The 27,885-nt window shown below is 39.9% G+C and overlaps 2 protein-coding genes across 2 annotated transcripts; one reads left to right on the top strand and one right to left on the bottom strand.

The window, feature by feature from the left end:
• Window positions 1–13: 13 nt before the first annotated feature.
• On the bottom strand, window positions 14–6,114 carry LOC139470845 (uncharacterized). Its single transcript, XM_071253159.1, has 3 exons — window positions 5,796–6,114; window positions 4,920–5,126; window positions 14–2,120 (listed from the first exon to the last, which is right to left on the bottom strand). Exons 1-3 carry the CDS (start codon window positions 5,863–5,865, stop codon window positions 1,747–1,749), a joined length of 651 nt encoding a protein of 216 aa, XP_071109260.1. The 5' UTR covers window positions 5,866–6,114; the 3' UTR covers window positions 14–1,746.
• Window positions 6,115–18,873: 12,759 nt separating this feature from the next.
• LOC139470902 (uncharacterized transporter slc-17.2-like) lies at window positions 18,874–27,622 on the top strand. Its single transcript, XM_071253230.1, has 11 exons — window positions 18,874–18,949; window positions 19,215–19,381; window positions 19,762–19,995; window positions 21,117–21,204; window positions 21,644–21,739; window positions 23,061–23,185; window positions 23,697–23,849; window positions 24,490–24,622; window positions 25,525–25,675; window positions 26,600–26,690; window positions 27,455–27,622. The coding sequence occupies exons 1-11, from the start codon at window positions 18,874–18,876 to the stop codon at window positions 27,620–27,622; spliced, it is 1,482 nt and encodes a 493-aa protein (XP_071109331.1).
• Window positions 27,623–27,885: the final 263 nt, after the last annotated feature.

The raw sequence follows: 27,885 nt of genomic DNA, 5'->3' as shown, positions 1-27,885 counted from the left end.
ATTGGTATGCACAGTTAATGTTTGTGACATTCTGCATTTTTTCTTGTATTATGAAGATGTATTCCGAAATATGTGTTTTTTCTAAAAAAAATCTTTAAAGATTTCCAGGTGTACATCTTTCAGATGAATTCCATCTAGTGGTACAATCAGATTAGGGAAAACGCTTCATTCAACTGCATCTCACGTTCACTTGTCACCGTTATGATACCTAATACTTGATTGTGGCGTAAAACGGTTACGCATTTTTGCTTCACTGGATGCCAAAGAGCCGAACAATATGTTTCAGTTGGGATTTAGAACCAACAAGTTTTGTTAACCGACAGCTAGTAATGTGAATATAGTGAGTGAGTTGGGTTTAACGCCGCTTTGAACAGTATTCCAGTTAACAGTAAGCCCGCAGTGATGCAGGTCTCAGACGTTTATAACTTCGGTGAAACCCATGAGCACGGGTATGGTGCTGACAAACCTAGAAACATAATCGGGGCGAACCGGGATTCGAACCCACGATCATAGGTTTCTGGCGTGCCCAAGGGACGCAACTCTGCACAGCGAATCGCGGCGCCTTGGCCACCCGTGCCTAATGTGAATATAAGGGCTTGGTCAAATTACAAATGTGAAATAATATCATTGCGCTAATTTCATTTGTAACAATCAGGCAAAAACGATGTGTAGCTGCGATGTAAAGTGCACATAATTTTAAAATGACAGTGTACAGGTTTCCACAAATATTTTCAGCAGCTTTAAAAATTCGACAAAATCAAAGAGTTAATAAAATGTCGATACCAGGATAATTCAAAGTGCAGAATCAAAATCTATCGAGTGGCAGTTTAAGTGAGGGTTCGTCACGCCGCAGTCCAGGCTTGATTGTCCACTGTACAATCAGTGAGGCCCAATGGTGGTGTTGATTTGTTTTCTAATTGCCAAATAAAATCTAAACAGATTTCGAAAACGTTTACGTTCGGCTGTCTTGTGACTGAAATAAAAGATCCACACAACACGCCCGGTGCTTCGATTTTCAGTTGACATCGTTTGGCAGCCAATCGAACATTTTGCAAGTCCACAGTTGAATGGAAAGTTTCATTTTCGTCAAGGGTATTGTTTGGGTTTGTAACGTCTTCTCTGCTCAGAACACGAATTTTTTTTGTCAGGAGCGGAAGGTTGGAGGGTCGATCCGGCTAAAAGCTAAAAGATGTCAGGCTAAAAGATGGTACTTGTTGTTGCCCTGCCTGACGCTCAGCATTTAAGTGATACAGCAAGGAACAGTCGATCCAGTATACTGTGTCTAGGTGGGGAATCAATGTGCGGACTTGTAAATGTGTCTCAATGGTCTGGTATCCTAAACCAGCATTAAAAGATGGTACTTGTTGTTACCCTGCCTGGCGCTCGGCATTAAGGGGCTAAAACAAGGACAGGTCGGCTTGGAGTCGGTATACTGTGTCTGAGTGGGGTATTCATGTTAAACTGCGGCATCATAGTGGGCTAGCACAATAAAATCGCCATACATACACACACACACACACACACACACACACACACACACACGTCGCTATATGAGTAAATGATCTTCAATGCGATTTTAAACCTCATTTCACCTAGGTCTTTGTCAGAATAAACAAACAGTCAAACTGCAGACACGAAAACGTCGTTTTTTTCCGTATATGGTCATTGGATGGAAAAACGACGTTATTTGTACGTTTTCAAAACATCGTTTTCCCGTCCAAATAACGTCGTATCCCCCAACACCATTTACATCAAAAGAGAAACAGCCAAACTGTAGACGAGGAATGGTACCAGGTATCTTCTTCCCAACACATCCAACAATGTGTTCAGTGAAGCATGCATCATGACATGACGTAACGATGCGGCCCCGCAGGTAACCTCGACTTCGCCATAAAAATCTGTAGTATTCCGACATACGACGTCCTTTTTCGGCAGAGGCTGAGGACCGTTACAGAGATCGCTGTTGCATAACGTGATGCAGATTTGCATATTCGGCTGAACATCGTAGGAGCATGTTGTCTCGTTGTTAGGCGGACGGTTCTGCAGAAGAGGGTACTTGTCCACCTTGAAGGAGAAGGTGTTCCCATCACTGCAGTCACGGATATAGCTTCGGACGTTACCTGCAAGGGTAGTGAGTGAGTGAGTGAGTATGGTTTTACGCCGCTTTTAGCAATATTCCAGAAATATCACAGCGGGGGACACCAGAATCCTGCAAGGGTAAGACGGAACATGAGTTTTAGAGTGAGTGAGTTGGGTGTAACTCCGCTGATAACGATATTTCAATTTACCGCATAATGTCAGCTCAACGCCAGTGTAAGCTCAGAATGATGCAGGTCTTGGAGGTTTAACACTCTGGTGAAACCCGGAAGCATGGGTTGGTGCTGACAAACCATAGTGAGTGAGTTGGGTTTAACGCCGCTTTTAACAGTATTTCAGTTATATCACGGCGTGTCAGCTTAATGTGGGAGGAAAGCCCGAAGTAATGCAGGTCTCGGACGTTTACCACTTCGGTGAAACCCACCAGCACGGGTATGGTGCTGACAAGCCTAGCAACATAATCGGGGCGAACCGGGATTCGAGCCCACAATCATAGGTTTCTGGCGTGCCCAAGGGACGCAACTCTGCACAGCGAATCGCGGAGCCTTAGACAAACCATAAGCCATAATCAGACCGGTATAAACCCATTAGAATTGGTCTTCAATTGGTCTTCCATGCTTGTAAGAGACGACTAATGGGATCGGATGGTGAAGCTTGCTGACTTGGTTGCATATCATCATATCCCAAATGCGTTGGACGATGCTCATGATGTCAATCACAGGATTGTCTGGTCCAGACTCGATTTTTTTACAAATTGCTGTCATATTGCAGGAATATTGCTGAGTGCGGCGATTAACAACAAACAAACATGATCAAAGAATTCTGGCACGCCTAAGGTACACAAGAATTGTTGCGCCTTTGACAGCTTGGATTCACGTGCCTTCAGTTATTAATTAGAACTATTCATTATTACATAATTATACAGGCTCATGACAAAAATGATTGTAGTCTGATTCGGTTATTTCAGAAGTCAGACGATGGGAAACACGAAGCTGCTTTGAAGTTGGTATTTATATATTTTTAACTCCATCGCACAAAAATGCATCGGTTATCTATCACTTCAGACCCGTGGGAATTCCGTGGAAGAATATAGGTGCCCAGCATCCTAAGTGGATGGTGGGGTCTGATTCGGTGACTCTGTTGGTTGCATGTCACCGTATCCCACTTGCGTAGAACGATGCCAGTCATTGGATGATCTGGTCCAGACTCTATTAATTGCAAACCGCCTTTTTATTACTGGAATAGTGCGACGTTAAACAACAAACAAATAAACAAACAAACATTCGTAATCTGTCCTTTTCATAGAGGCTTTTCTGGAATAACAACAAAACTTTATTCTTGAGAATATTCATTATTAGATAACCATACATCAATGTAAGTTAAGGCCAATGTTTTTGGTCTGATTCGTCTGTTTCAGTAGGCGCCGCAAGTCTTTGTTTATTTGTTGTTTAACGCCGCAATATTCCAGCTATATGACGACGGTCTGTAAATTATCGAGTCTGGACCAGATAATCCAGTGACTGATATCATGATTTATCATGTAATGGGTTGGTTTCTCGGCAGGATAAAGCCAACGGATAAAAACGATATAGAGATGCAAATATCAAAGGTCAAGTTGGGACTAATTTCACTGTTTATAAACAAACATGGCGTCGCCCTTGTCATTCGGCGATCGAGTCAGAATTTACCATCGGGAATCTGTCTAAACTACAGGGATAATTGCTATCATTATCAAAAATCTAATATACTGAAAATCAGTGTCTAACTGTGACGAAGCTGAGGTATTTTATAGGTTTTGGCAACTTTGGAAATATAAATTTCGAAACATTTTTGCGCTAGGCACTAGGCCAAGCCAAGCGGGATCAGTAGCCATATTTGTGCTTGTGGACCTCTACGGCTTGAAACCTTTTCCACAAATTAAAATAGTTGGATTTGGCCGAAATATGTATGTTTCGTTTTGTCGTTGTGTATACATCTAACTGCACTTCTTAACGTTATGACAGGACAGACAGTCAACAACGTCTGAACGTGGCCGTGACGTCTCATAGACTAGGGTTAGAATAGCTTCCCTTTGACAAAGGCCAGTTACTTTAGCGGACAGACCAATGGATTGCCGCGAAAGGCAAGTAAAACAATTGTTGTTTTGCGTATATATTGCTTCGCCACTGTATAAGAAACAGATTTCAGTTGGAACTATATTGGCTACTGCCACTGTCTGACTGACACATCACTTACCAAGTGACGTAATAAATATTAATGCGCACATTCCAGGAAACTGGCAATGTTTCGGTCATGTTTATGAGAGAGGGAAAGCGATTTTCAAGCACAGAATTAAAGAATGACATTATATGATAAAAAGGTTATCACGCTTGTGTGTTTTGGGATGTTGAATATCCTGTAGGAATAAACACTATGTATTTAGCTCGCCAAGGCTCGCTTTATACAATGTTTATTCCTAATGCAGGAAATTTACTATCCCCAAACACACTCGCGTGATAACCTCTATCTACGCAGTCAGGATATGTCTACATGACAAGGAGGCGCGCCTGACAACCCGATCCCGTAAGTCGCCTCTCACGACATGTTTGGGTTGCTAAAGACCCGGATCTCGACGGGCGGCGCCGCAACTCGCTGTCCAGACACATCCAGGCTTTCCTCCAACATCACGCTTTCACAGCATGATATAACTGACATAGTGTTTATAGTTGCGTTAAACCAAACTCACCTACAAAGCCAGGGCACGTTTGGAACTCAGATCAATTTTCTCTGATCCCGTTATTGGTTTAGAGTACGTTATTAGTCACGTTCACATTAAGTCTTACCCTGTGACATGTGCGTTTCAATCATGCACACGTGTTGCATGAAAGCAGCGCAGTTTTTATGATACTTGTTTATCCGTACATCTTCCTCAGGTTCATCCTCATCTTCCACTACCTTCTCCGACTTGGGGAGGTTCAGAAGGGCAGAGGAATCCCCGCAATCCACGTCTCCTCCCCCTGAATCGGCGCACTGGTAGCATGTTAAGGAGGCTTGAAAAAGAAAAGGAAAAGTTACAGGCTGAATCAAAACAATAGGTTTGCCGTCGTGGTCGGTACAAGAAACATTCACTAAAAAGAGGGAAAACCTTAACCCTCACCATAGCCACAGTCACAACCACAACCACAGCCATAACCATAACCATAGCCATAGTCACAACCATAGCCATAGCCATAGCCGTGACCACAACCATAGACATAACCACAGCCACAGCCACAGCCACAGCCATAGTCATAGCCACAACCACAGCCATAACCATAGCCGTGACCACAACCATAGCCATAACCATAGCCGTGACCACAACCATAGACATAACCACAGCCACAGCCACAGCCATTTTGTATAGAGATATTTGTATATTTAAAAATATGAGGCTGAGGGGGGGGGGGGGGGGGGGGGGGGGAATTGTCTCATTTAATTATTTATTTTGATGATCCAAAGTTGATGGAATGATTAAGCGATAGATCTGATATAAAAGGAAGATATATCTGAAGTAAAGTGTACGATTCACTGATGGGGAGATATATCTAAAGTGAACTGAATGACTGACTATGTAAGTCATCGGAGCCGTACATTCAATCACGATTCATTATCAGTGAAATTGTTCAAATTCTTTTCATCAAATACAACATAAAATCAAAGAAGAAACAGGACAGACTCACATGTGTAACCGACAGCGACAGTCAAAACCACGAGGGCGATACAAACAGGCAGATATAGAGAGACAGCCATTTTGAAATGTAGTCCAATTCCAACTAACACGTTTTATGCAATAATGTCGTATTCATGCATTGATTCCATTGAATATCTTCAAGCATGAATTATTCGTACCAGGAAAACGATCCACGGCCGCGGAGCTTATCATTACACCTATAAAATAGCTCTGTATATAGCTATTTACGTGGATATATAATACAGTATTGACTGTTGACTCACAACACTCCGCCTAGTGGAGCCCTCTGTCCTAAAGTGTTTCATACTTTCGTCACTAAACAAGAATTCGAAAGGTATTGAAGTGTACGTAGTTTGGTATCTGGGAGCGGGTATGACGGAAAGGGCGGATGTCACGTCATTGTTCGACAGTAGTACTTTACTGCGTCTGAGTGTGTCCGAGTTGCATTTAATCTATAGCTATAGCTACACTTCACAAAACAGCCTATATACTCACTTCAAAAAGAAACGCACTTCCTTGAATGAAACGTCCGTAAACGGAAAAAATATCGACATTACTTTTTCGTTTTCGGACATGTCATACTTAAGGGTGTGCGTTTCGTTTGGAAGTGAGTACAGCACAACGAAATGAAAGATATGTACACGCTACATGAAGCTGAACAAACGAAATACGGCTTAGAGAAATAGAGACTAATTGTTTCAATGGGAATTACATTTAATGAAGGACTATACCCTTTTTGCAGTTGTGGTCTAGACGTGGTTCGTGGCTTGTGGAATCGGAATATGGTCTTCGTGTAATTAGGGTAATATTTACCTAATTATTTATTAATTTAATATATTTTTAATTTTTAATTGTATTTATCATTATAATCAACCAATAATTAGCTTCGTTTCTCCAGCTAGTAAGACACTGACAGATGGATGAAAATGAAAGTAAAACCAAATGGGTTTTAACGACTTGAATCAAACATTCCTGGCCTGGCCTGCCAAATGAGGCGAGACAAGTACCTCTTTAAGTCATTCGCGCAGAGCGTGAGGTGAGGGGTGAGGTTATATGGGGTTTAACGTCGCGTCAAAGATTGTTCACACTTACACAGCGAAGTGCATAACACTAATGGCGCTGTTTTTAAAAAAAACATAACTTGCTTGTGCTGTTTTAGTTTCAATGAATTCTTTTCAGGACGGGACCGCCTCTGTGATCTAGTGTATAAAGCGCGTGTCCGGAGAATGGAAGGTGGCTCATTCGATTCCCGCCGCATCATACCAAAACATCTTTAAACATGGAGTTTGTTGTTACTCTGCCATGCGCTCGGATAAAACAAGGACACGTCGGCTCGGAGTAAGTATACTGTGGATGGGGCGAGGCTTGATATGTTTAAGATTAGAAGATTGTTAAACGATAGAAGATATCTAAACACATTCTTCCAATTTTTCAGTTTGCAAAAACTAATAATCACTGTCTTGAGTGTAAAATAAAGCGACATTTCCACATTCAGTGAAACTCCTTGCCAAAAACAGAGTCGTTTAATATCATGAGCAGGCTATTAAGAATCAGGATCAAATAATCATAATGCCAGATGTTCGTGAAGGTGAGTGTATTCCACCCCACAGGTGGCACCTGTCACAAACGCATGCAAAGGGTAGTCAATTATTCACCAGAAAAACACGGGAACATATGGTTAAGTGAAAATAGGGAATTTCATTCTACATCATTTTTGTCACAAATACACCAGCTTCAGCTTCAATGGCAGATGTCAATGATGTCCTTTAATTGAGACGTCATGGCAACTTGTGACGACACAGTGGTCTGCAAAGGATTGTAGCACAGGGTTATTGATATCACCCAAGCAATATCTCCTGTAGAAGCCAATTTTGAATGTCAAAGTGACCGTACTGAAAACATGCGGCTGCAACATGGCGAACCTGTCTCTGAATAATTCTTCTAAGGATGTTGCGATTCATGCAGAGCATGATCCGGCATAACATCAATAACTGGGTCAGAAACATTGACATCGTGATACAACAGGTGAGGTGAGGTGAAATGGGGTTTAACGTCGCGTCCAAGATTATTGCACTTATATAGCGACGTGCATGTACGTGTGTGTGTCTGAGATACCATGCCGCAGTGTAACATGAATATCCCACTCAGACACAGTATACTGACTCCGAGCCGACCAGTCCTTGTTTTAGCCCCTTAATGCCGAGCGCCAGACAGGATAACATGTACAACAAGTACCATCTTTTAACGTCGTTTGGTATGACGAGGCCGGGGATCGAACCCCGGACCTTCCGCTCTTCGGGCGGACGCGTGATACAACAGGACTGCACCTCGGTACAACTCGAGGTTGCAACAAAGGCCTATCTGATCGCAATTCGTTGTCGCGAAAACCACCAAGGAAACATACCATACGATGATGGTTGATTGAGGCTTACGGAGAACATTGAAGATTGCGAACATTCAGGTATATTTGTTTTATCTATTTGTTATGATATGTCATGTAATTTGAAAATGATAGATTGATAAATTAAATTGTTTTCCAAATAACCAAATCAATATGAATGCTTGAGAAAATTAAATATTATTATTTCATGGAAGGATATTGGCTATGCATACAAATGTTGGTGCACTCTTTCACACAAAACTTGTATTTATATTGTTCACACAAAAAATATAACATTTTAAAATCACAAAAATCCATGGCCTACTCACCTCTTTACGGCGGTACTTCCGCAAAATTTTGGCTGAATTTCCGAGGCATGATTGTGGAATAACCACACTACATTTGCATAAATAATATCGTGCCAATCTTCTCCATATCTGTCCGTAAAATAATTATTCTTCGTCAAAGAATACAATGGATTAAAATTGAAAACAACGATTTTTCGCTTCAGATACGCTGGAATATTGTTCGGTATTTCTAACACTGTTGCAACAACACCAGGGATGTTAGCACCTCTCCTTGCCGGCATCCTAACACCGAATGTAAGTGTGTGAGTGAGTTGGGTTTAACGCAGATTTGCAGATTATTTTACTGTTACCTTAGTGTGAGCATCACGGTGAAACTTTATCCGAGTGGACGTTATTTAAGTTATTTTCATATCTTGTACATTAAATCGGAAATTTGATATTATTTTAAGTTTAATAATCTATCTATCTGACTGACCACGACAGTCGCCGTGTTTTAATTAAACAGTGCACAAATCGCATGGCCGACCAGTGTGGATGCCATGACGTCAGTTTTTGGCACTGTTCGACATTCGAGTTACCATACTGAAAGTTCGATGGCGGCCGGGTTATTGCTCAAGCAGAACACAAATATACCACCGAAGATAAGTTATTTGTAACCTGTGAGTGAGTGAATATGGTTTCACGCCACTTTTAGCAATATCACGGCGGGGGACACCAGATATGGGCTTCACACATTCTACCCATGTGGGGAACCGAACCCGGATTTTTGGCGTGACGAGCAAACGCTTTAACCACAAGGCTACCCTACCGCCCCTTGTAAGATGTGGGATTTTACGAGCTCAACGTTCATGTGCACGCCTCGACGCCGCAGTATTTCAGCAACATCAGCTTGACGTGGGTGGTAAGTTGTAGATTTTAAACGTTAACCACTTTGTTGAAGCCGTGAGCACGGATATGGTGTGACACTGCCATATGATGTAAAAACAGATCCATCGACTTTCTCCCTTTATAGATAACTCAAGAATGGCGGAACGTGTTCTACGTCTATGGGGGAGTCTGTATCCTTGGAACTCTGGTGTTTGACACCCAGGCCCGGGGGGAGCTGCAGCCCTGGGCCGTGGAACAGGCGACGGTGGACGTGGGGGAGGGGCAGGATGTACCTGGGGGTTGACCAATGATGCTGTTGTCAACGGGAGGATGAACAGAACACTACATTCATGTCAACCCATCTGTAAATGATGGTCCTATCAGCTGTGGATTGGACATAACAGGATATTCCAGGACATTATTCATCCACAGTTAGACCCTTTCTACAACATTAATAAATATTAGCTTGTCGGTAATATTTTGAGATGTAACCTATTTTTTAAACAGTTTTTATTCCATTTCAACAGTATACAGACAATTTAGTAAGGAAGGACATAACAGCATGTGATATTAATTGAATTGTACATGGTGGGGGGCATTATCCTTTAACAGTGGATATGCGGGTATGAACAAATGTACAATGTATAACATTCAAAATTGAAATTTCATTATATTTGATTAGTGCCTCAGTCGATCAGTGGAATCAGGTACTTGACTTGAAGACATAAAAACAATCACATTTGGATAAGATTGTTTGCTATGGTTGCAAAATTAGTTGTTATAAGTACATAAATATTGATAAATGTTAAGTAGGATTTAAATCTTATATGAATTTGTTCTTGATCAAATTGAGTGTATGTTTACCAAATAATTCCAGTATTATTGTTATAAGCAATTTATTTTTCTGTTTTACTAATGTCGGTGACAACCTCTAAAAAGGTCTCAAAGGATAACTTTTGCTGCTTGATGATGGAGACACACAGTTTAGGGGTCGGTATTATGTCGATTCACAAATTGAAACAATGTGTTGAACCAACAAATAACCGACAAGTCGTTGTCCATCAACAAATCTATTACAAAACTAACTATGTTTACAAATCAACACAAATTACTTCACAGCAATTACAATGGCAGTGCACGATAGAGCGGCAGTACAATATTAAAAGGCAATATCTAATAGGATTGCAGTGGTCAGTATAAATGACAAAAATACTGTGGTGATAGCAAACGTCAGTGGTATTAATATATTTTCCCCCAGCGGCGACAGTCGTCAAGATGAGCCAGGCAAGGATCCATATGAGGGATGATGAGCGCTCTTCACATGAAAGCTGGTACCGAAGCGATGAAAATGCGCGAGAGACACGTAAACACGCCCTTGTCCCACATATACAACCAAACAAGCTACTGGAATTTCTACAGTGCCTCCACCAGTCTAGCGGTACGAGAACATAACAGACTTTTCTGCATGGGCCAACAGGCGACCGGAAGTTTACACGCCATCTAAATATAGTAACTTCCTTACGACTGGTCCTTGTCCAAAAACAATTCAATGAGCATCTACCGAATCCCAGCAGAAACAAAGCAACACAGCTACAATCATTGCTAAACATTAAAATACACTGCCATGTAAAAATAATTGGTTGGTTTTCCCCCTTTCTCATGATCATATATACCACCTTATCCTAACTTCTATTTCATGAATGTGTTCTAGCTGCAACTTACATGTTGATAATACTGAAAATAAAGGTTCGTTAATCTTTTGAAAGTCATTTCTAATTATTTCTTCCAAATCAGAATAATCTTGTTTGATAATAACTCAGTTTTTTTGTCACTATCCTTCTTGAGAAAAGAAGCAAATAAAACGGTTTTACCTCGAGGTTTCGAGAAAAGTTTCAAGGAAAATAGCATCCAGTCCCTCCAACCATCTATCAGGTCAAAAGTTTCTGTTTTATGTAATATCAATTTTCTTGCCTTTGGGTTATTTATATTTTCACTTTCCCATTCATTTTTTTTATTAAATTAACGTCTTGGCTCGAAATGTGGATATCTTGTAAGGCAAATAACTGAACATTTTCTCTCTCCATATGTTCATTCTTTCTTTGCGTGTATTTTTTTCAACAACCCCCTCTGCAATTAGCTGACACTATCTTTTTCCATTGTGTCCAGTTAGATCATTGATATTTTGACTAATGTATTGCCATTGACATTTAGATTGGAAACTAATGCAATGAAATTTTAAGTTTGGTGATAGAATATAACAAAACATGGAGACATAAAACAACTGGTGAGAAATACCCTTCCATCCACCTGAAGAGACGGTTACGATTAAACTAAGATATATAGTGTCGTTACTTACTCCTGAATTTAAGTGGATCACTCCAGGGAATAATCTAGAGTCGTTTCTACTAGGGAGACTGTGATGTATCTGGAATAGGCGCACACCATCGGCACGGCGAACAAATCAGGTCCTGTGACAGTTCAGTCATGAGACTATCGAATCGTCGATCAAATCTTCCAGTTCAATCAGTTTCCACACAGTGTTTTAGGATCGTCCATACTCAAGTGAAATATCCAAACCTCTCTCTCAAACCTTGGGTGTATGACGCAGTTCGGGCCTCTTGGCTGCTTGGTGTGATCGTCTTTCTTGAGGGGAACTGGCAAGTCCGATCGGATTGAGATCTTCATCCCACGCAGAGATCTACCACCTCTGAAGCTTGTCTGGAATACGTTGTGTCGATCCTGCTTCAATACAAACTTAACCACAATAGGCTCCGGGGCGTTTTTAGTGCGTTCCCAGTTCCCAAGATGGGGTAGTCTATGGATGTTCGGGGTCCCCGAGTTGTGTAAATGAGCTCCTTCAAGCCGTCTCCAGCTGGAATGAGGAGATTTGAATTCCTTTGGTACATTTCTTTTGCAGTAATGCGCGTTCAACTTTAGTCTTACAGTAGAAATTAATCACGAAGCTTGTCAATTTCATTCCGGTTCGTTTGAATTTCTGCAGAGTTAAAGTCTCATCCAGGGTGGTGCGAATCTTTGAGATATTTCAGTTTTAGTTTCATCAATCTTAGTCGTGATCTCGGAGTATGCTGTCTAAAAGCCTGAGCGAAAAGTTGTTTCATGTCGTTCCCATCAACGATCGTAATCGGCTCCAGCTGTTTTCGTCGATGTTTTTTTAACCAACGATCTGGTCACATACTCGTCCAAATTTGTCACTGTAGTTGTATTTTGCATGTTTATATCCTTACTTGCTCTTGATCTACCTATACCAGACACTTTGTCTGTTATTTGCATCAGTGCCTTACCGGAAGTGAGATGTAACTTGAAGTTGACAATACCTAATAAAAAAAGTTAATCGGTGAATCTTGTTTTTGACGAACAAACCATAAAGAAGCTGCGCTGACAGAAATAGTAAAGTTTACTAACTTAGTTAGAGAATGTCACTGTTCACTCAAACACCAATATCTTAGAGCACTTTACTAACCAGTTAGTAAATGTTTGCTAATTAGACCATAAGGTGGCCCAGTGCCCAATTTGCCAATCATTAAGTGGAGATTACTATCCAACTTTCAAAGTGTTATATGTCAGTGTATTTTATTATTTAACAGTGATTGTAGCTGTGTTTCTGTTGAGATTCGGTAGACGCTCGTTGCATTGTGTTTGGGCAGTGACCAGTCGTCAGGAACTTACTATATATATATTGTAGTGTGGTGTGTAAACTTCGCAAGGCCGTGGACTCGTGCAGAAAATAGTGTCATATTCTAGTACCGTAGACTGGAGAGGGCACTATATGGAAACTTCCAATAGCTTGTTAGGCTGTATGCACAATTCGTGGCTATAGAACCAGCTTTCATGTAAGGATCACTCATCATACCCAGTTACCTGCCTTGTCGATCTCGCAAACTACGCCACTGTCGCCCATGGGTGAATATATATCTATTTAATATCACTGACTTTTCCTGTCATCTAACTTACATCCTGTAACACATGGCTTCCGGAACATAATCGTTCAAGTATTTACATACAACACTCAATAAATAAGTTCAATATATTTGTATTTACTTTCGATGTCATTTAGCGCGATAGAGACGAGTCGAATACTGGTACTTTTCAGCGTGAACACGACAATGTTATTTCATAGTGGTGCACCTTTGTGTCAATTTTAGTTTCATGAGGATATTTTAGGATTTGTATTAATGTATAACATTTTTGTGATGAATATGAGATGAGATATTTAACAAACAAAATACAGTTTCACACAGGCAAAGTGAACTACGGGTCAAGATGTCACTTTGTACACATAACAACATGATATTTAAGAACACACAATGCCATTTTGAAAATGGTCAAATGTAACAAATGTTATATTTCGGATAACACTTTCTCAGTAAAGTACAGATTCTAGTACGTTTTTGGGTTGTATCCCATTCGGGAGTGAGGCCTAATCATCACCACACAGAGTAAGCGACCTAACCCACTCAGCCACTGAAAGTCTAGATCCCGTTCTTTGTGTACCCCAATGACAAGTGGCACTGCTCCCATGGCCAAAAGCTATGAACACACAATGCCATTTTGAAAGTGGTCAAATGTAACAAATGTTATATTGGGGATAACACTTTATTAGGAAAGTACAGATTCTAGTACTTGTTTGGGTCCCATCAGGTATTCGAACCCACACTGCCAGACTGAGGCACCTAATCGCCAGCCTTGATAGTTTCGAAAACAGTTCTTTCCAGTGAAGGGATAAAAATTAACAGACAGCAGATACTGTTAGCTACAGGGTATTCATTGCCGTGTACCGTATTGATATTTAATAGACTATTCCCGATTTTGAGTTATTTTGCAATTCATCGTTCTCATTTGGAGCCAAACGAACTATTGCTGAAACAGGATGAACCTGCCTGTGAATAGATCTCCCAAGGGCGCAGTAACTCACGCAGAGCATGCTCTGGCATAATGTTAGTAACGAGGTCAGTAACAATGACGCAACTCGAGGTTGGAATATAGGCTTATAAACGGACCACCTTTGATCATAAGACGTCGCTCAAACCATTAAGGATACATACAATACAATAATGGTTGACTGAGATCATTCCGAGATTATTTAGAATATAGTGTTGATGTGAGGCTTACGGGAGCGGACAGAAAGAATATTCAGGTTTGTTTGTTTTATTTGTTCGTTGTGCTATATCATGCAATTTGAAAATGACACGACTGATAAATAAAATTGTCCACCAAATACCCAAAGCAATATGAATGGCTTGGGTAAACTTAATTGTTTTTCTTTCTAAATCCACTCAGACACTGTTGTCACTGCTATAATTTGTATTAAAACACCAACATTTCATATAAAGATATATTGGATATGCATACAAATGTCAGTGCACTCTTTCATACCAAAAAGAACACACAGTGTTGTTGTTCAGAAATTAAATAAAATGTAATAAAATTATAAACTTATAAGTCAGCACAAAAGTCCATGACTACAGTACTTCTCAAAATTACTCACCTCTCCACTGCGGCATCTCCGCAAAACTTTGGGGGAATTACCGCGGCATGTCTAAAGAATAACGGCAATACGTTTCCGTAACGTGGTACCATTATGAAATACACATGGTACATTTGCCTAATTACTGCTGTATTTTGACTAGCTACCGTATCGTATCATTTTTGCATCGTATTAATTTACAAAGTGCTGTCAGGAGACGTCATGGAGGAGAAGATCAGCTTACCCACTGCATCACAGAACAAGCATTCACTTCCCGATGATGCAGAACACTCGAACTGTAAGTGTGCGTTACAACGGATTGGCCCCTTGATATTCCTGGAGACATGGTCCGTTCTATAAAAAAAAGGGCCTTTGTTCCAAAGAATGCAACATGTTGAAGTTGAAGCATTGAACCATCTCATGATGATCAAGTGTATATGTAAGAGTGAATATTATCCTACTCTATTTGTATCCCGGAGATGAAATTCTCTTGTGTAAGGATGATTCTCCCAAGTGAATCTGAACCCATACCAGTGCAACACTATGGTAAGATACTATACTCTAGAGTAAAATAATATTTAGGTAGGATATAATCCTTGCTTACGTATACGCTATATCTCAACATAAGTATAAGCGATGAATAACTTATATTCTGTAAGGAAAGCAATTTTTAGAGTTGCCGCTAATGTCACCAACAATTGTTTATTTGTCTGTTGTTTAACGCCGCACTCAGCAATATTCCAGCTATATGACGGCGGTCTGTAAATATTAGAGTCTGGACCAGACATTCGGTGATCTGCGCATTTGGGATACGATGACATGCCTCAACCAGTCAGCAGCCAGACAACCCGATCCCGTTAGTCGCCTCTTACAAGCATAGTCGCCTTTTACAGCAAGTATGGGTTGCTGAAGATCCATTCTACCCCGGATTTTCACGGGTCCCCAATCCCGTTAGTCGCCTCTTACGACAAGCATGGAATGCTGAAGGCCTACCCGGAATCTACACGGGTCTTGTTTTACTTATTTCCTTATTCCATGTCATGCAATTTGTAAATTTCATGCTTGATCATAAAATATCCAAAGAAATCCAAATCGTAGGTAACATAAGCGTGAATTGATCGATTTAGTTGGTGTATCTTAAAAGGCTGTGACAATATATGGGTCATTCTCTAAAAACGTAGCATTTCCTGTCCAAATGAATTTTCTTGAAAACATCTCATAATTCTGTTTTCCGATTACTTGACAATGAAGATATTTATCAGATATATGCAATATTCTGATCAAATTACTGCTATAACCTTATGTTAGCCAGTAAAATACCTTAAATGTGCAGTATTGTGCAGAAATTTGTTGTCCACAAATACAAAATCAAACTTTCTCAATTTGTCTAAAGTCTCTGGGAACAAATACTTTCCAAAGCCCTGGTGATTTATGTAGCATGAAATCATGAAAGGACTCATAACAGCAGAAAACCTGTTGGTTTTCCACTTGGATTCATTATTTTGGCAACAGTAATCTTGTCCAGAGTAATAGTGTCTGTCCTGTCACCAGATAGTACAAATACAAAAATAATTGCACCTGTGGTATCCCAGAAGGCTAAGGTCTTTGCAGGTCACTTCCTTTCCAGTACTATCATGTCACCATATGCTCAAGCAATTTACAGTGGTGAAGTGTCTTGAAAATAACTGGTAAGTGTTGTCTTTTGATGTGTACTTTTTGTATGTGTCTGTGCTGTCATGAATTTTGGATTCCGAAATTGGTATTTAAAAAAACAACTATAATGAGTATATTTGTTTGTCGGAATGGAACTCAAGCAGTGTGCTTTTTGTAGCTTTTTTTTAAAAAAGTGACAGGACAGACATATTTAGGCGACTGCACAGATATCGGGTGTTCAATGAATGTTTCAACATATATATATCAAAGAAAGCATGAATGGTAATTTATTTTGCTTGGTTGCTTGTTGCATGAAAATTTGAATATCATTAACATTTGGGTCAATAAACTGTGATTACACTGCACAGTAGATCTTTGGTAACAGCAAAGACTTTTAATAGTGACAGCACAGACACATTTCAGTGACAGCAAAGACATTTTAGGATTTTTGTATCATGTTGACACAAATAATGAACAATTATCGCCCTATTGTTATACATAATTAATGTGTGCTGACAGAATGGAGAGTCTGAATGATGATGATGATGATGAGATTCACCAAAAGACACGTAAGGAAATGGTACAAAGTTCAGACGATGATAAGATGGAAAGACAAAAGGAAATACACCAGCCAGTTGATACAAACGAATGCCTGGGGAAATGTGTTATCATTATGTATAACATATCATATCCTGGTTATAGACAGGATGAAGATATAGAGCTAGGTGAAGTTTTTGTGGAATGTATGCATAAAGGGGGAAAACACAGGAATCGTTTCTTCTGGCCACGCAAACCTAAAGACAAATGCTGGTACCATTTTGAGGACATAGTTAGCTTGGTACCTGAGCCTTCCAAAATCTCACTGTCCTCTGACTATTGTATTGAGCCTTCTTTGTGGCCATGGGGAAGATATGTTGGAAACAATTCATGGCAAACAATAACCTGTGTTTCCATGTGCACATGTTTGAGGTAAAAAATGCTATCTTTTGGTAAAAGTGCAAAAATGTTATCAGACTTTGTCTGTGCTGTTACTGTTGAAGTTTTGAAAGTTGACTTTTCTCATTTCTTTACAGGTTTTTGCTTAGAATAATCAACAATAACCTCAAGAAGTGTCATTAAGGTTGTTGGTATAGTTTCTGATCAAGTTCTATTGTTGAGATGAGCAATTCCACATAAGATTGTTTATGAATTTTTGCTTGTCTGTGCTGTTACCAAACCTCATGTTTTTATTTAACTAGTGTCTCATATAAAATACACCTAACACTTTGATATGCACATTCATTGAGTTTCCTTCTTTTTAACTATCTTTGCTTCTTAAACACAGAACACAGAAATAGTTATTATAGTTTTGGCAATTACAAAATATTTTATCTTTCCTGTTACCATGTTGTCTGTCCTGTTACCATGAATGTCTTTCCTGTCACCAGGTTTCTGCCATCTCAAAAATTATAACTGGTTCAACTCTGCATAAAGTGAGTGTAATAACTATTATTATCTTATAGAATAATGGTAGTTCCATTTCAGTAGACAAGTTTACCGTACATCTTTCTGCACATAATTTCATTGTATGCATATATTTACAGTCTAATAATTTAGTAAACCCAATGAATGTAATTTTGTAGCTGTTGGTATTTGAACTATTCCAAAATGCAACAACCATATCATAAATTTAATTCATTTTAGATTTAGAGACAAAAACTGAATTTTATGCACAGTAACAGCACAGACATTTGGTACAGAGATGCCAAAAATAGATTTCTGCAAAAAAGGAAACTAAGACATATTAAGCCTACACACTTTACACTTATATTTAGTAATTGTTATGTCATTTATCTGCTCAATGAAAACATTTCAAAAATGAATTCTGATTTGTTGTTTTTTCATAGGCCACAATGTTACTTTTTTTTAGAATGACCCATATAAGATTTTCATCTTCAAGAATCTAGTTACACTCAGGCACTGTTGTCAATGTAATAAATTGTGTTAAAACAGGCTATTGGATATGCATACACATATTGATGCACCCAGTCATACAGAAAATACTGTATTATTGTTCACAAATTAAATAAAACGGTACGTCATAAAGTCTTGCACAGAAATCCACCACCGCTCACAACTACTCACCTCCTTACCGTGGTACTCCGCAAAAGTTTGAGGGAATTACCGCGGCATGATTCATGATTGTGGAATATCCACAATATGTTTTGCATAATCAATATCGTGCCTTTATGGAATATTCATGGAATATTTGCCTAATTACCGGGCTATTTTGCAAAAAGGAGCACACGAGGTAAGCACTTGAAAGCAGTAAAGTACATGCATAGCGCATTAAAACATTAATTAATGTGTTGTGAACTTCTAAAAAGGGGGCGCCATGGAGGGAAAGATCAGCTTACCCACTGCATCTCAGAACAACCATCCATTGTCCGATGATGCAGAACACTCGAACCGTAAGTATGCGAATTAAGCGATTGGCCATTTGATATTGCTGGAGGCATGGGACGTTTAAAGAAAGTTGGAGCCTTTAAGCAGACAATCACCTTTATATCTACAACATAAGTGAAAGCGATGCCTTCATTTTATTCTGTGAGGAGATGGGAAAGTAGTTTTAAAATTGCTGTTTACTTACCAATATCGGATTGTTTGTTGGTTTGTTTGTTAGTATATTTGTGTTTTTAACCCTGCACTAATGGCACACAACGTCTCTATTTTCAGATCCGATATGCTGTTCTCAAAGACTGATCGTGGTATTAATGGGTTTTCTGGGGGGAGTTATGGTTGAGACCAACAGGTCAAATCTCAGCATGGCCATCGTGTGCATGGTCAACGACACCACCGGCAACTACATCAATGGTACAAAGACAACACAAACACAATCAGAGGTACATTCATAGTCTCTGAAAATATATCATTTTAATAGAAACAAACAACTACATTTAAACTGGAAAGGGGTCCCAGTGTAATGGGAGTTTCAGAACCTGCGGAAAATTGTTCATTACGACTTATAGCATTACAGTTTAGTGTGACTTTCTAGATTGTGATCAACATGCACGTGAAAGACATGTACTGTGTCACTTGATTGTTATCACTACAGCTTTAAAACGGAGAAAGAATCTACATCGAAACGTCGCAATAAGCAATAAACCAGAAGTTTATATCTATGAAGCTGTACGTTTTCGTACTTACTCACCAACTTCTAGAATGCCAATCAAACAATTGGTGATTTCTCTAACTAATGTTGAGACACAAACTGTATTTCTAGAATGCGGAGTTCTACTGGTCTAAGGGAGATCAGTCTGGAATTCTCAGCGCGTATTTCTATGGTTACATCGTAACACAGTTTCCATCTGGAATATTGGCCGCGAAATATGGCGGGAAGTACGTCATGTTTATTGGGATGCTGATTGGCTCGACCGCCTCATTGCTTCTACCAATCGGCGCCCGGACGTCCATCTATCTGGTGTATGCACTGAGGGTGATTCTTGGGCTGGCCATGGTAGGTGGAAAGACGTAGTTTTGACTGGATTAGGAAGACACACAACAGGAGTGTCTTATGAGTAAGTGAGTTAAAATTTAACGTCGCATCGGTATATTTCAGCCACATGGCGATGTGGCAATGTCGAACAATATATGTCAATGTATGTTTCAGTAAGTATTTCGGAACGGCCTGACATAAAAGTTTGCTGTTAACCTTTTGATAATGATGTAGTATTCCAATGAAAGTGTTGATAGTGATGATCTCCAACGTGACCCATAAAACACAATGAAATCTTTTCGCAATTTCAATGTGTGTTTTCGAAATACACCAAGTATTACACGTTTTCGTTAGGAGTTTTGCACGTTTTCAAATAACCAAAAACCGAAAATACAAAAGAGAAATGTGCATCTTAAAACGTCTTTAAGTGAGTGATTAAGTGAGTTGGGTTTAACGCCGCTTTTAACAGTATTCCAGTAATATCAAGGCGTGTCGGCTTAATGTGGGAAGAAAGCCCGAAGTGATGCAGGTCTCAGACGTTTACCACTTTGGCGAAACCCACGAGCACGGGTATGGTGCTGACAAACCTAGCAACATAATCGGGGCGAACAGGGATTCGAACCCACAATCATATGTTTCTGGCGTGCCCAAGGGACGTAACTCTGCAAAACGAATCGCGGAGCCTTAGACGACTGGGCCAATCGTGCCCCGAAAACGTCTTTTTGTCAAATAAAAAAAACAACAACTGCATATTGATAAAATCTCCCGAAACCAACATTAAACACAGATAAGGTTGTATTGAATTACATTGAATATCAAGCTAGAATCCTTTAAAATACAACCATAACGCAAACAATTTTTAAAATTGGTAAGACGTCACAGATACGCCACCATACATTTCGTTAGAACAAAGGCAATTCATTCCGTTGGTCCAACAAGTATGGAATAATGTAAGATCTGGCAATCTCGACATTTGAAAGTTTTCAAAAAGTGCGAGAATGCGATATCATTAAAAAATGGCGTGTTACGCTTGTTTGACATTATTAGACCTACAAATAAATAAATAAATCAACAATTTGAAAACGAATGTTTACAATAAACCGTCACTAGACTATGCCTTTTTTTTGTTGCACTCTCCCCAGGGAGTCTTTAATCCGACTATACAGTCCATTATTGGTAGATGGGCGCCGCCACTGGAGAGAACCATACTTACAGCTATCTGCTATTCAGGTCAGTGCAAGTTGTCATTGATGATGACATGCACGTTCGGAATCAAAATTCACATAAAACTGAGAAGAAAAGTCAAATTGTAACACATGTTCAAACAGCTATTTCCCAAAAGCCACCAGGCAAAAAAGATTTAAGATTTCCAATAGTAATTGCAATAGGAGTGAAACCTGGTATGTTTAACGATACCCAAGCTTTACCAATTATAAAATAATCGAGGTAATCTCCCATATATTTAGAAAAGTGTGTCCCAGACAGGTTAAACGCTTCATTGAGTAGTATTTAAGTGAATACGGCGTGTAAGCTTGAAGTGGGAGGAAAGCCCGGAGTAAACATGTTAATAATAATAATAATAATAATAATAATAATAATAATAATAATGATAATAAAAATTGTGAATTTTAAAATACAAATTGAAAACTGTTTTACTTCTACCTTCCAGGATTTTCGTTTGGAATCATAGCCACGTTCACAATATCAGGATATATGTGCATCTATGGTTTTGATAACGGCTGGGGGTCCATTTTCTATGTTCCAGGTAATCATAAGAGAGAGAGAGAGAGAGAGAGAGAGAGAGAGAGAGAGAGAGAGAGAGAGAGAGAGAGAGAGAGAGAGAGAGAGAGAGAGAGAGAGAGAGAGAGAGAGAGAGAGAGAGAGAGAGAGATACTGTTAAAGTGGAAAAGGTGCCATTACATGGATTGACGTTTTGACTCGGGGTCAGAGAGGAGGCCTAGGACCTACATCAGTTCGTGCGTTCCGTTGAAATACTGTCGGTCTGTTAAAGTGGAAAGGAGCCATTACATGGATTGACGTTGTGACTAGGGGTCATGGTGGTAGACCCATGATTCACCACCCGTTACTAATCTCTTTTTGAATTGGACAAAATCCTCCTCAATTAGCTCTACATTTTCTCTGGCAATGTCAGTTCTATTTTCCTTAAGATAATAATTTAGAAATTTTGGCACCCAACAAGCAGATATCTTATTCATCTGTAAATGTTCGTGAATAATAGTTTCAATGTATCCATGGCTTAGACCTGTGTCTTCCTCAAGTTCAGCTATTGTAATACGTCTTTCTGACAGTATAAGTTTTTATATCTCCTTGATTGAATCTTCATTGATGGAAGTTGAGGGACGTCGAGACCTAGGGTCATCATCAAGGCTTGTTCTCCCAACTTTAAACATAGCTGCCCAACGTTTAAAAGTAGAATAGCTACAGAACCTATCCACATACACTTGTGACATGCGGTTATGAATTTCTTGAGGATAACATTTGGGTTGTATACTCCCCAGGGAGCTGAAAATGTAAATCGAGTGCTTACTGATGCATTACCATGGTAATAATAGTGTAGCGCTATGAGCATCCACTTGGTAAATGGAATATAAATGCACTTATCATTATTATTCTCTGAAGTCAAAAACTTGATGACTGCTCGGTACTCGTTCCTTTCTATTTCTGTGTCCATTTGGACCCCTATCATGTTCAACTGGCTGTCACTTATATACAAACGGCCTCAACAGACCAATTACAAATGCAATGAACTACTCAAACAACGTACTACATTGACTAGTTCAGTTTGTTATGGCTTGGAAATTTCGGTAATGCGGAAACCAACATTTCGAACGTCAACAGTTTAAACGTCAGAAATTGTCAAAAATAGTCCTTGACACTGATTCGTTAACCTGAAAACTGGTTATTCCGGATGGTGCCCGTGGGAACTGTATTGTCCGACTTAAAGGGGGTTCACTTTAAATGTGGAGACAGCTGTACTGGGACACGTCCTTGTATTATGTGATAACCTTCTTGATATAACGTAGATAATACATATTTATTTGTCGTGTATGTGTCTATGTCTACAGGAGCTATATCGATGTTATGGTGCTTCCTGTGGTATATAACGATCGCCAGCACACCGGCTCAGCATCCTCGAATCTCGAAGAGGGAGCGGAACTACATTATTCAGGGAATAGGGGAGACATCGCAGGTTTTTAATGTTTATTTCATTGTTTATCACTCCTCGTCATATGTATTTTATATACTGTTGTGTGTCGACTTCCTAACTGAAACAATAAGTTAACCCAGAAATTTGGCGTTTGAAATTGAGTGTGAAACAAAGAAATTACAACGAAATGTTATACAATTAACAATTTTGTTATAAATTTAACTAGGTTTACAAATTAATACAAATTACTGCAAAATAATTCCTCGTCTTATTTATTTTTATCTACAAGAAAGTATTCACCTGTGAACAATCCTTGCATTTAATGGTCTTCAGTAGGTTTATATTATTTATGCAGGCAGAGTTTAGTTTTCAACACATAAATGTATTCATTTGTTACATTATCTGACTTGATAATGGCCTCAAACAGGTTTTATGTTTATGCGTATATTTTGTTTATTTTATAGATACTTTTAATAACTATGTTCCATCAAATTAATGACTTTATTATTAGCTCCTTTATTTAGAATAAACATACCATTAAATCCTTTATTAGCAGACTTACAAAACGCCATGGGCGGCCATTTTGACGTCTCCCGCGTTTCGGGCGTTTGTAGTCGGACATGTGTGTTTCGCCTGGCTCGTGTACACTCTGACGACCAATACACCTACGTTTCTCAAGGAAGTTCTGAACTTTGATATAGCAGAGGTATGTACATTTTCGTGTGCCCGTCTGTTAATTTATTGGGTAACACCACACTCAGCTGTATCACGGCCGGCTGTAAATAACCTAAAGTGGACGTAAGCAAATAACTTGTTGATATTATTTGCAACTTCAAAACCTGTCGGTGTAAGTGGACCAGCACACAACCAAATCTGACAAACGTTACATTTGGAATAACACTTTCTTTGTAAATAAGATTCTTGTGTTTTTTTAGACGAGTCCCTTGTTACATTTGGCCACTTTCTAAATGGCACCCGAATAAGTTTAGACGCCTCTAATGAACAGCAGAGAGATGGGGATTGACTGACAAACAACATGCAAACTTCTTTTTGAAGACATTTGGTTTTATAGAATATACCTTTAAATGGCTAAACTTGTTTTTCACAAACAACAATTCTATTCTATAAGTAGTCTTTATTTCAGGGAAACCACGTGGCATGAACACAGAAAATAATGCCATTTGATGAACATTGACTGGAGCCATCATGGTAGATTTGTAGCTTTCCGTGAAAACGGTGATGCGACTTCATCCGAAATTGCGTGCAACGTTTTATTGTGTTATTGTGGCTATAACAGGTTGATGTATTACTAAGAGAGAGATGCGTATACCATTCTCTCCACCTAGAACGGGTTGTTGTCCGCCGTCCCCTCAACCAGCCAGACCGTTTTTGGGCTGCTGGCTGGTCAGGTATCAGACTATCTCCGGTCAAAGAAATACCTCAGCACAACGGCCACTCGGCGGATATTTCAGAGTATTGGTAAGTGAGTATGGTTTTAATTCCTTTCTTTTTCCAGCAATATCTAGCAGCGATAACAGATCATGGGTTTCCATTTGGGAATCGAACCCGGGCTTTACGCTTTTACCGCTAGGCTACCCCATCACTCTACCGGTCAGTGTTGTGTTTACTGTGTGGTTTGTTCGGAAATTATATGGGTAAAAAAATGAAACTGAAACAAACTGTATACTTTTTATTGGGAGGGCGGGCATAAGAATTCAATTATTGAACATCTTTCAGAGTGAGTGAGTGAGTGAGTGAGTGAGTGAGTGAGTGAATAGGCTATAAGCAATATTCCAGCAATATCACGGGCTTCACACGATCATCTTTCAGAAGCTTCTCTTCAAAGGCGAAGCGGCACAGAGACCTGATATTTCAATTGGACATGTGCCATGACAGTGGCTTTCACTTTGAAATTAATGTTAAGCATTGCCTAATCATGTTATTGCGCAGAGAACTCCCGTGTCGATAGGAGAAGACTTTGGAACACTTCCATGAACAAACATCATACGATGAAATTGGCTTTTCGACGCCTTGCAAAACCGATAAAAGTGTCCTCGTCGGGACTCCACAATGTCATTACGTCACATTGTTTGATGTGACGTCACTTGCATGTCACGTCATAAATGATCCTGCTTTCAGTCACCGTTCTGACAGGCGGTCACAGTATAGATGCACTTTTTACCGAAAATAAGTCTTACTTGTATGATAAAGTTGATACATGTTTGGGTATATGGGATTTTACAAGTTGAACATGTACACACCTAGACCCATCACTGGAGAGAACCTTCACATTTAGCTCCTAAATCCCGCATAGCCGGGAAGTCATCATCTAAGAAAGTCATAGTCCTGTTCACTTTAGAAAGTTACTATTTTAATTGCAGCATTCCTTGGGGCAGGTGCGTGTCTGGTTGGCACAGGCTTTATGGACGCTGAGAGGCGATATGTTGCAGTGTTTCTGTTAGCAGCTGCAATGGCATTCATGGGATTGGCGACAGCCGGAGTGCTGGTCAACACCGCCGACTTTGCTCCAAGGCAGGTGAATTCTGTGGGAAAAGCCCCCGGAAATTGTCATAACTAACGCTTGTATTACACACACATCTGAATAATAATAATAATAATAATAAGAAGAAGAAGACTTTTTTGTCCCTTTTGACACAAATGTGATTGATGAGATTCAGGAAATACATGGCAAATATGCGGACTTCGATTTCGAAATGTCACGCTTGCATTCAAAGTACTAAGTTGTCCGGCTCCCCATTGTCTCGGTGCCTTGGGTTTGGAACCTCCCAATCTGTTAAATGACATTGGGAGAGTACCCGGGTTTGCTACCAGGAATACAGCCCTTCTGACGATGTGTGTGATACAGAAGGCTGCAGTCTTAGGGAGCCTTCACATTCTCCGAAAAGTTCTGGGTGGGCTTGACTAGGCAGCGCTTCCTGGGAGAAGTCCCATTCGCTGTCTGGGCTGCGTGTAGACGGGACAAGGGCCCTGAGCTGATAATGAGCCTAACCAGTCTGAGCCAGGGTCACCCAAAACCAAAACTTCTAACGCGAAATTCTCCATGCACAATGCATACTGGAAGCGCTCCATCGCATTGGAAAACGTTAAAAGGAGATCAGGAAGAGGTTTAAGGCGAGCTTTAAACAGTAAAGAGCTTGAAGACTGTCTCAGTTGTGGAGGGTGTTTCAACACAATAATACTGATCTTATAAGAATGATCTTAAAGGTGGTACTCTTTGTTGACTTCAGCTTTTTACAAATCGGCGTTGAAATGCGTACCCAATTTATTCACTTAACTATTATTTGATAACAGGCAGCTTTTAAGACATTTTCATGTTACAGATAACGCAAGACTATTTATAAATAAGCGAGTTTTTCTATATCGATCCGTAAAATAATAATTCTTCGTCAAAGAAATGAAAGGATTAAAATTATGAACATGGAATGTTCGTTTCAGATACGCTGGAATATTGTTCGGTATTTCTAACACTGTTGCAACAACACCAGGGATGATAGCACCTCTCCTTGCCGGCATCCTAACACCGAATGTAAGTGTGCGAGTGAGTTGGGTTTAACGCAGATTTGCACATTATTTTACTGTTAGTTTGCAGTGAACATAACGCTAAAAGTTTATCCTAGTGAAAGTTATTTAGGCTGTTTACATATCATGTACGTTACAAAGAGCTCACTGTGGGAAATGTATTATTGCTGTAAGTTAAATAATCTATCTACCTAACTGGCCAGGCCAGGCCAGTTGCCGTCTTGTATTTAAACAGTATGCAAATGGGCGACCATCACGGATACCATGACGTCATAAGTTTTGACCTGTTCGACACTCGAGGTACCATACTGAAAGATGGATTTTGGCCAAAATAATGCTCAAGTGTAACACAAATATTTCACCGAAAATAAGTTTTTTAACAGTTTAGTTTTGTGAGTGAGTGAGTGTGGTTTTACGCCACTTTTGGCAATATTTGAGCAGTATCCCGGGCGGGGGACACCAGGCATGGACTTCACACATGGGCTGTACACATGTGGGGAATCGAACCCGGGCTTTCGGCGTGACAAGCGAATGATTTAACCACTAGGCTACCCCGCCGCCCCTTGTAACATGTAAACTCCCTATACGGCCTGTGTAATTTTACAAGCTCCACGTTCAACACCTCGACGCTGCAGTATTTCAGTAAGATCATTGTTTGTCAGCTTGACTTGGGAAGAATATTGCAGATTTTAAACATTAACCGTGAGCACGGACATGGTGCGACACAAGAACATGACGTAAGACCAGATCCATCGACTTTCTCCTTTACAGAAAACTCAGGAAGAATGGCGGACCGTGTTCTACGTCTGTGGGGGAGTCTGCATCCTTGGAACTCTGGTGTTTGGCACCCAGGCCCGGGGGGAGCTGCAGCCCTGGGCCGTGGAACAGGCGACGGTGGACGTGGGGGAGGGGGAGGGGGAGGGGAGGGGCGGAATGTAACAGGGGGGTTGACCAATGATGTTGTTATCAACGGGAGGCCTGAACAGAACACTACATTCATGTCAACCCATCTATAAATGATGGTCCAATCAGCTATGAATTGGACATAACAGGATATTCCAGGACATTTTTTATCAACAGTTAGACCCTTTCCACGACCTTAATCAATCTTCTATTATGATATAACATTTATACTAAGTTTTCCTATAATAATTAGATCCCCATCAAGTGCTTTTATGAGTTATCATGGTGTAATATTTATA

Source organism: Haliotis cracherodii, unplaced genomic scaffold, assembly GCF_022045235.1.
Source record: "Haliotis cracherodii isolate W230 unplaced genomic scaffold, xgHalCrac1.p SCAF_21, whole genome shotgun sequence".
Taxonomy (NCBI): Eukaryota; Metazoa; Mollusca; class Gastropoda; order Lepetellida; family Haliotidae; genus Haliotis; species Haliotis cracherodii.
The sequence above is the reverse complement of the archived record's forward strand: the minus strand, read 5'-3'. Positions and strand labels throughout refer to the sequence as shown.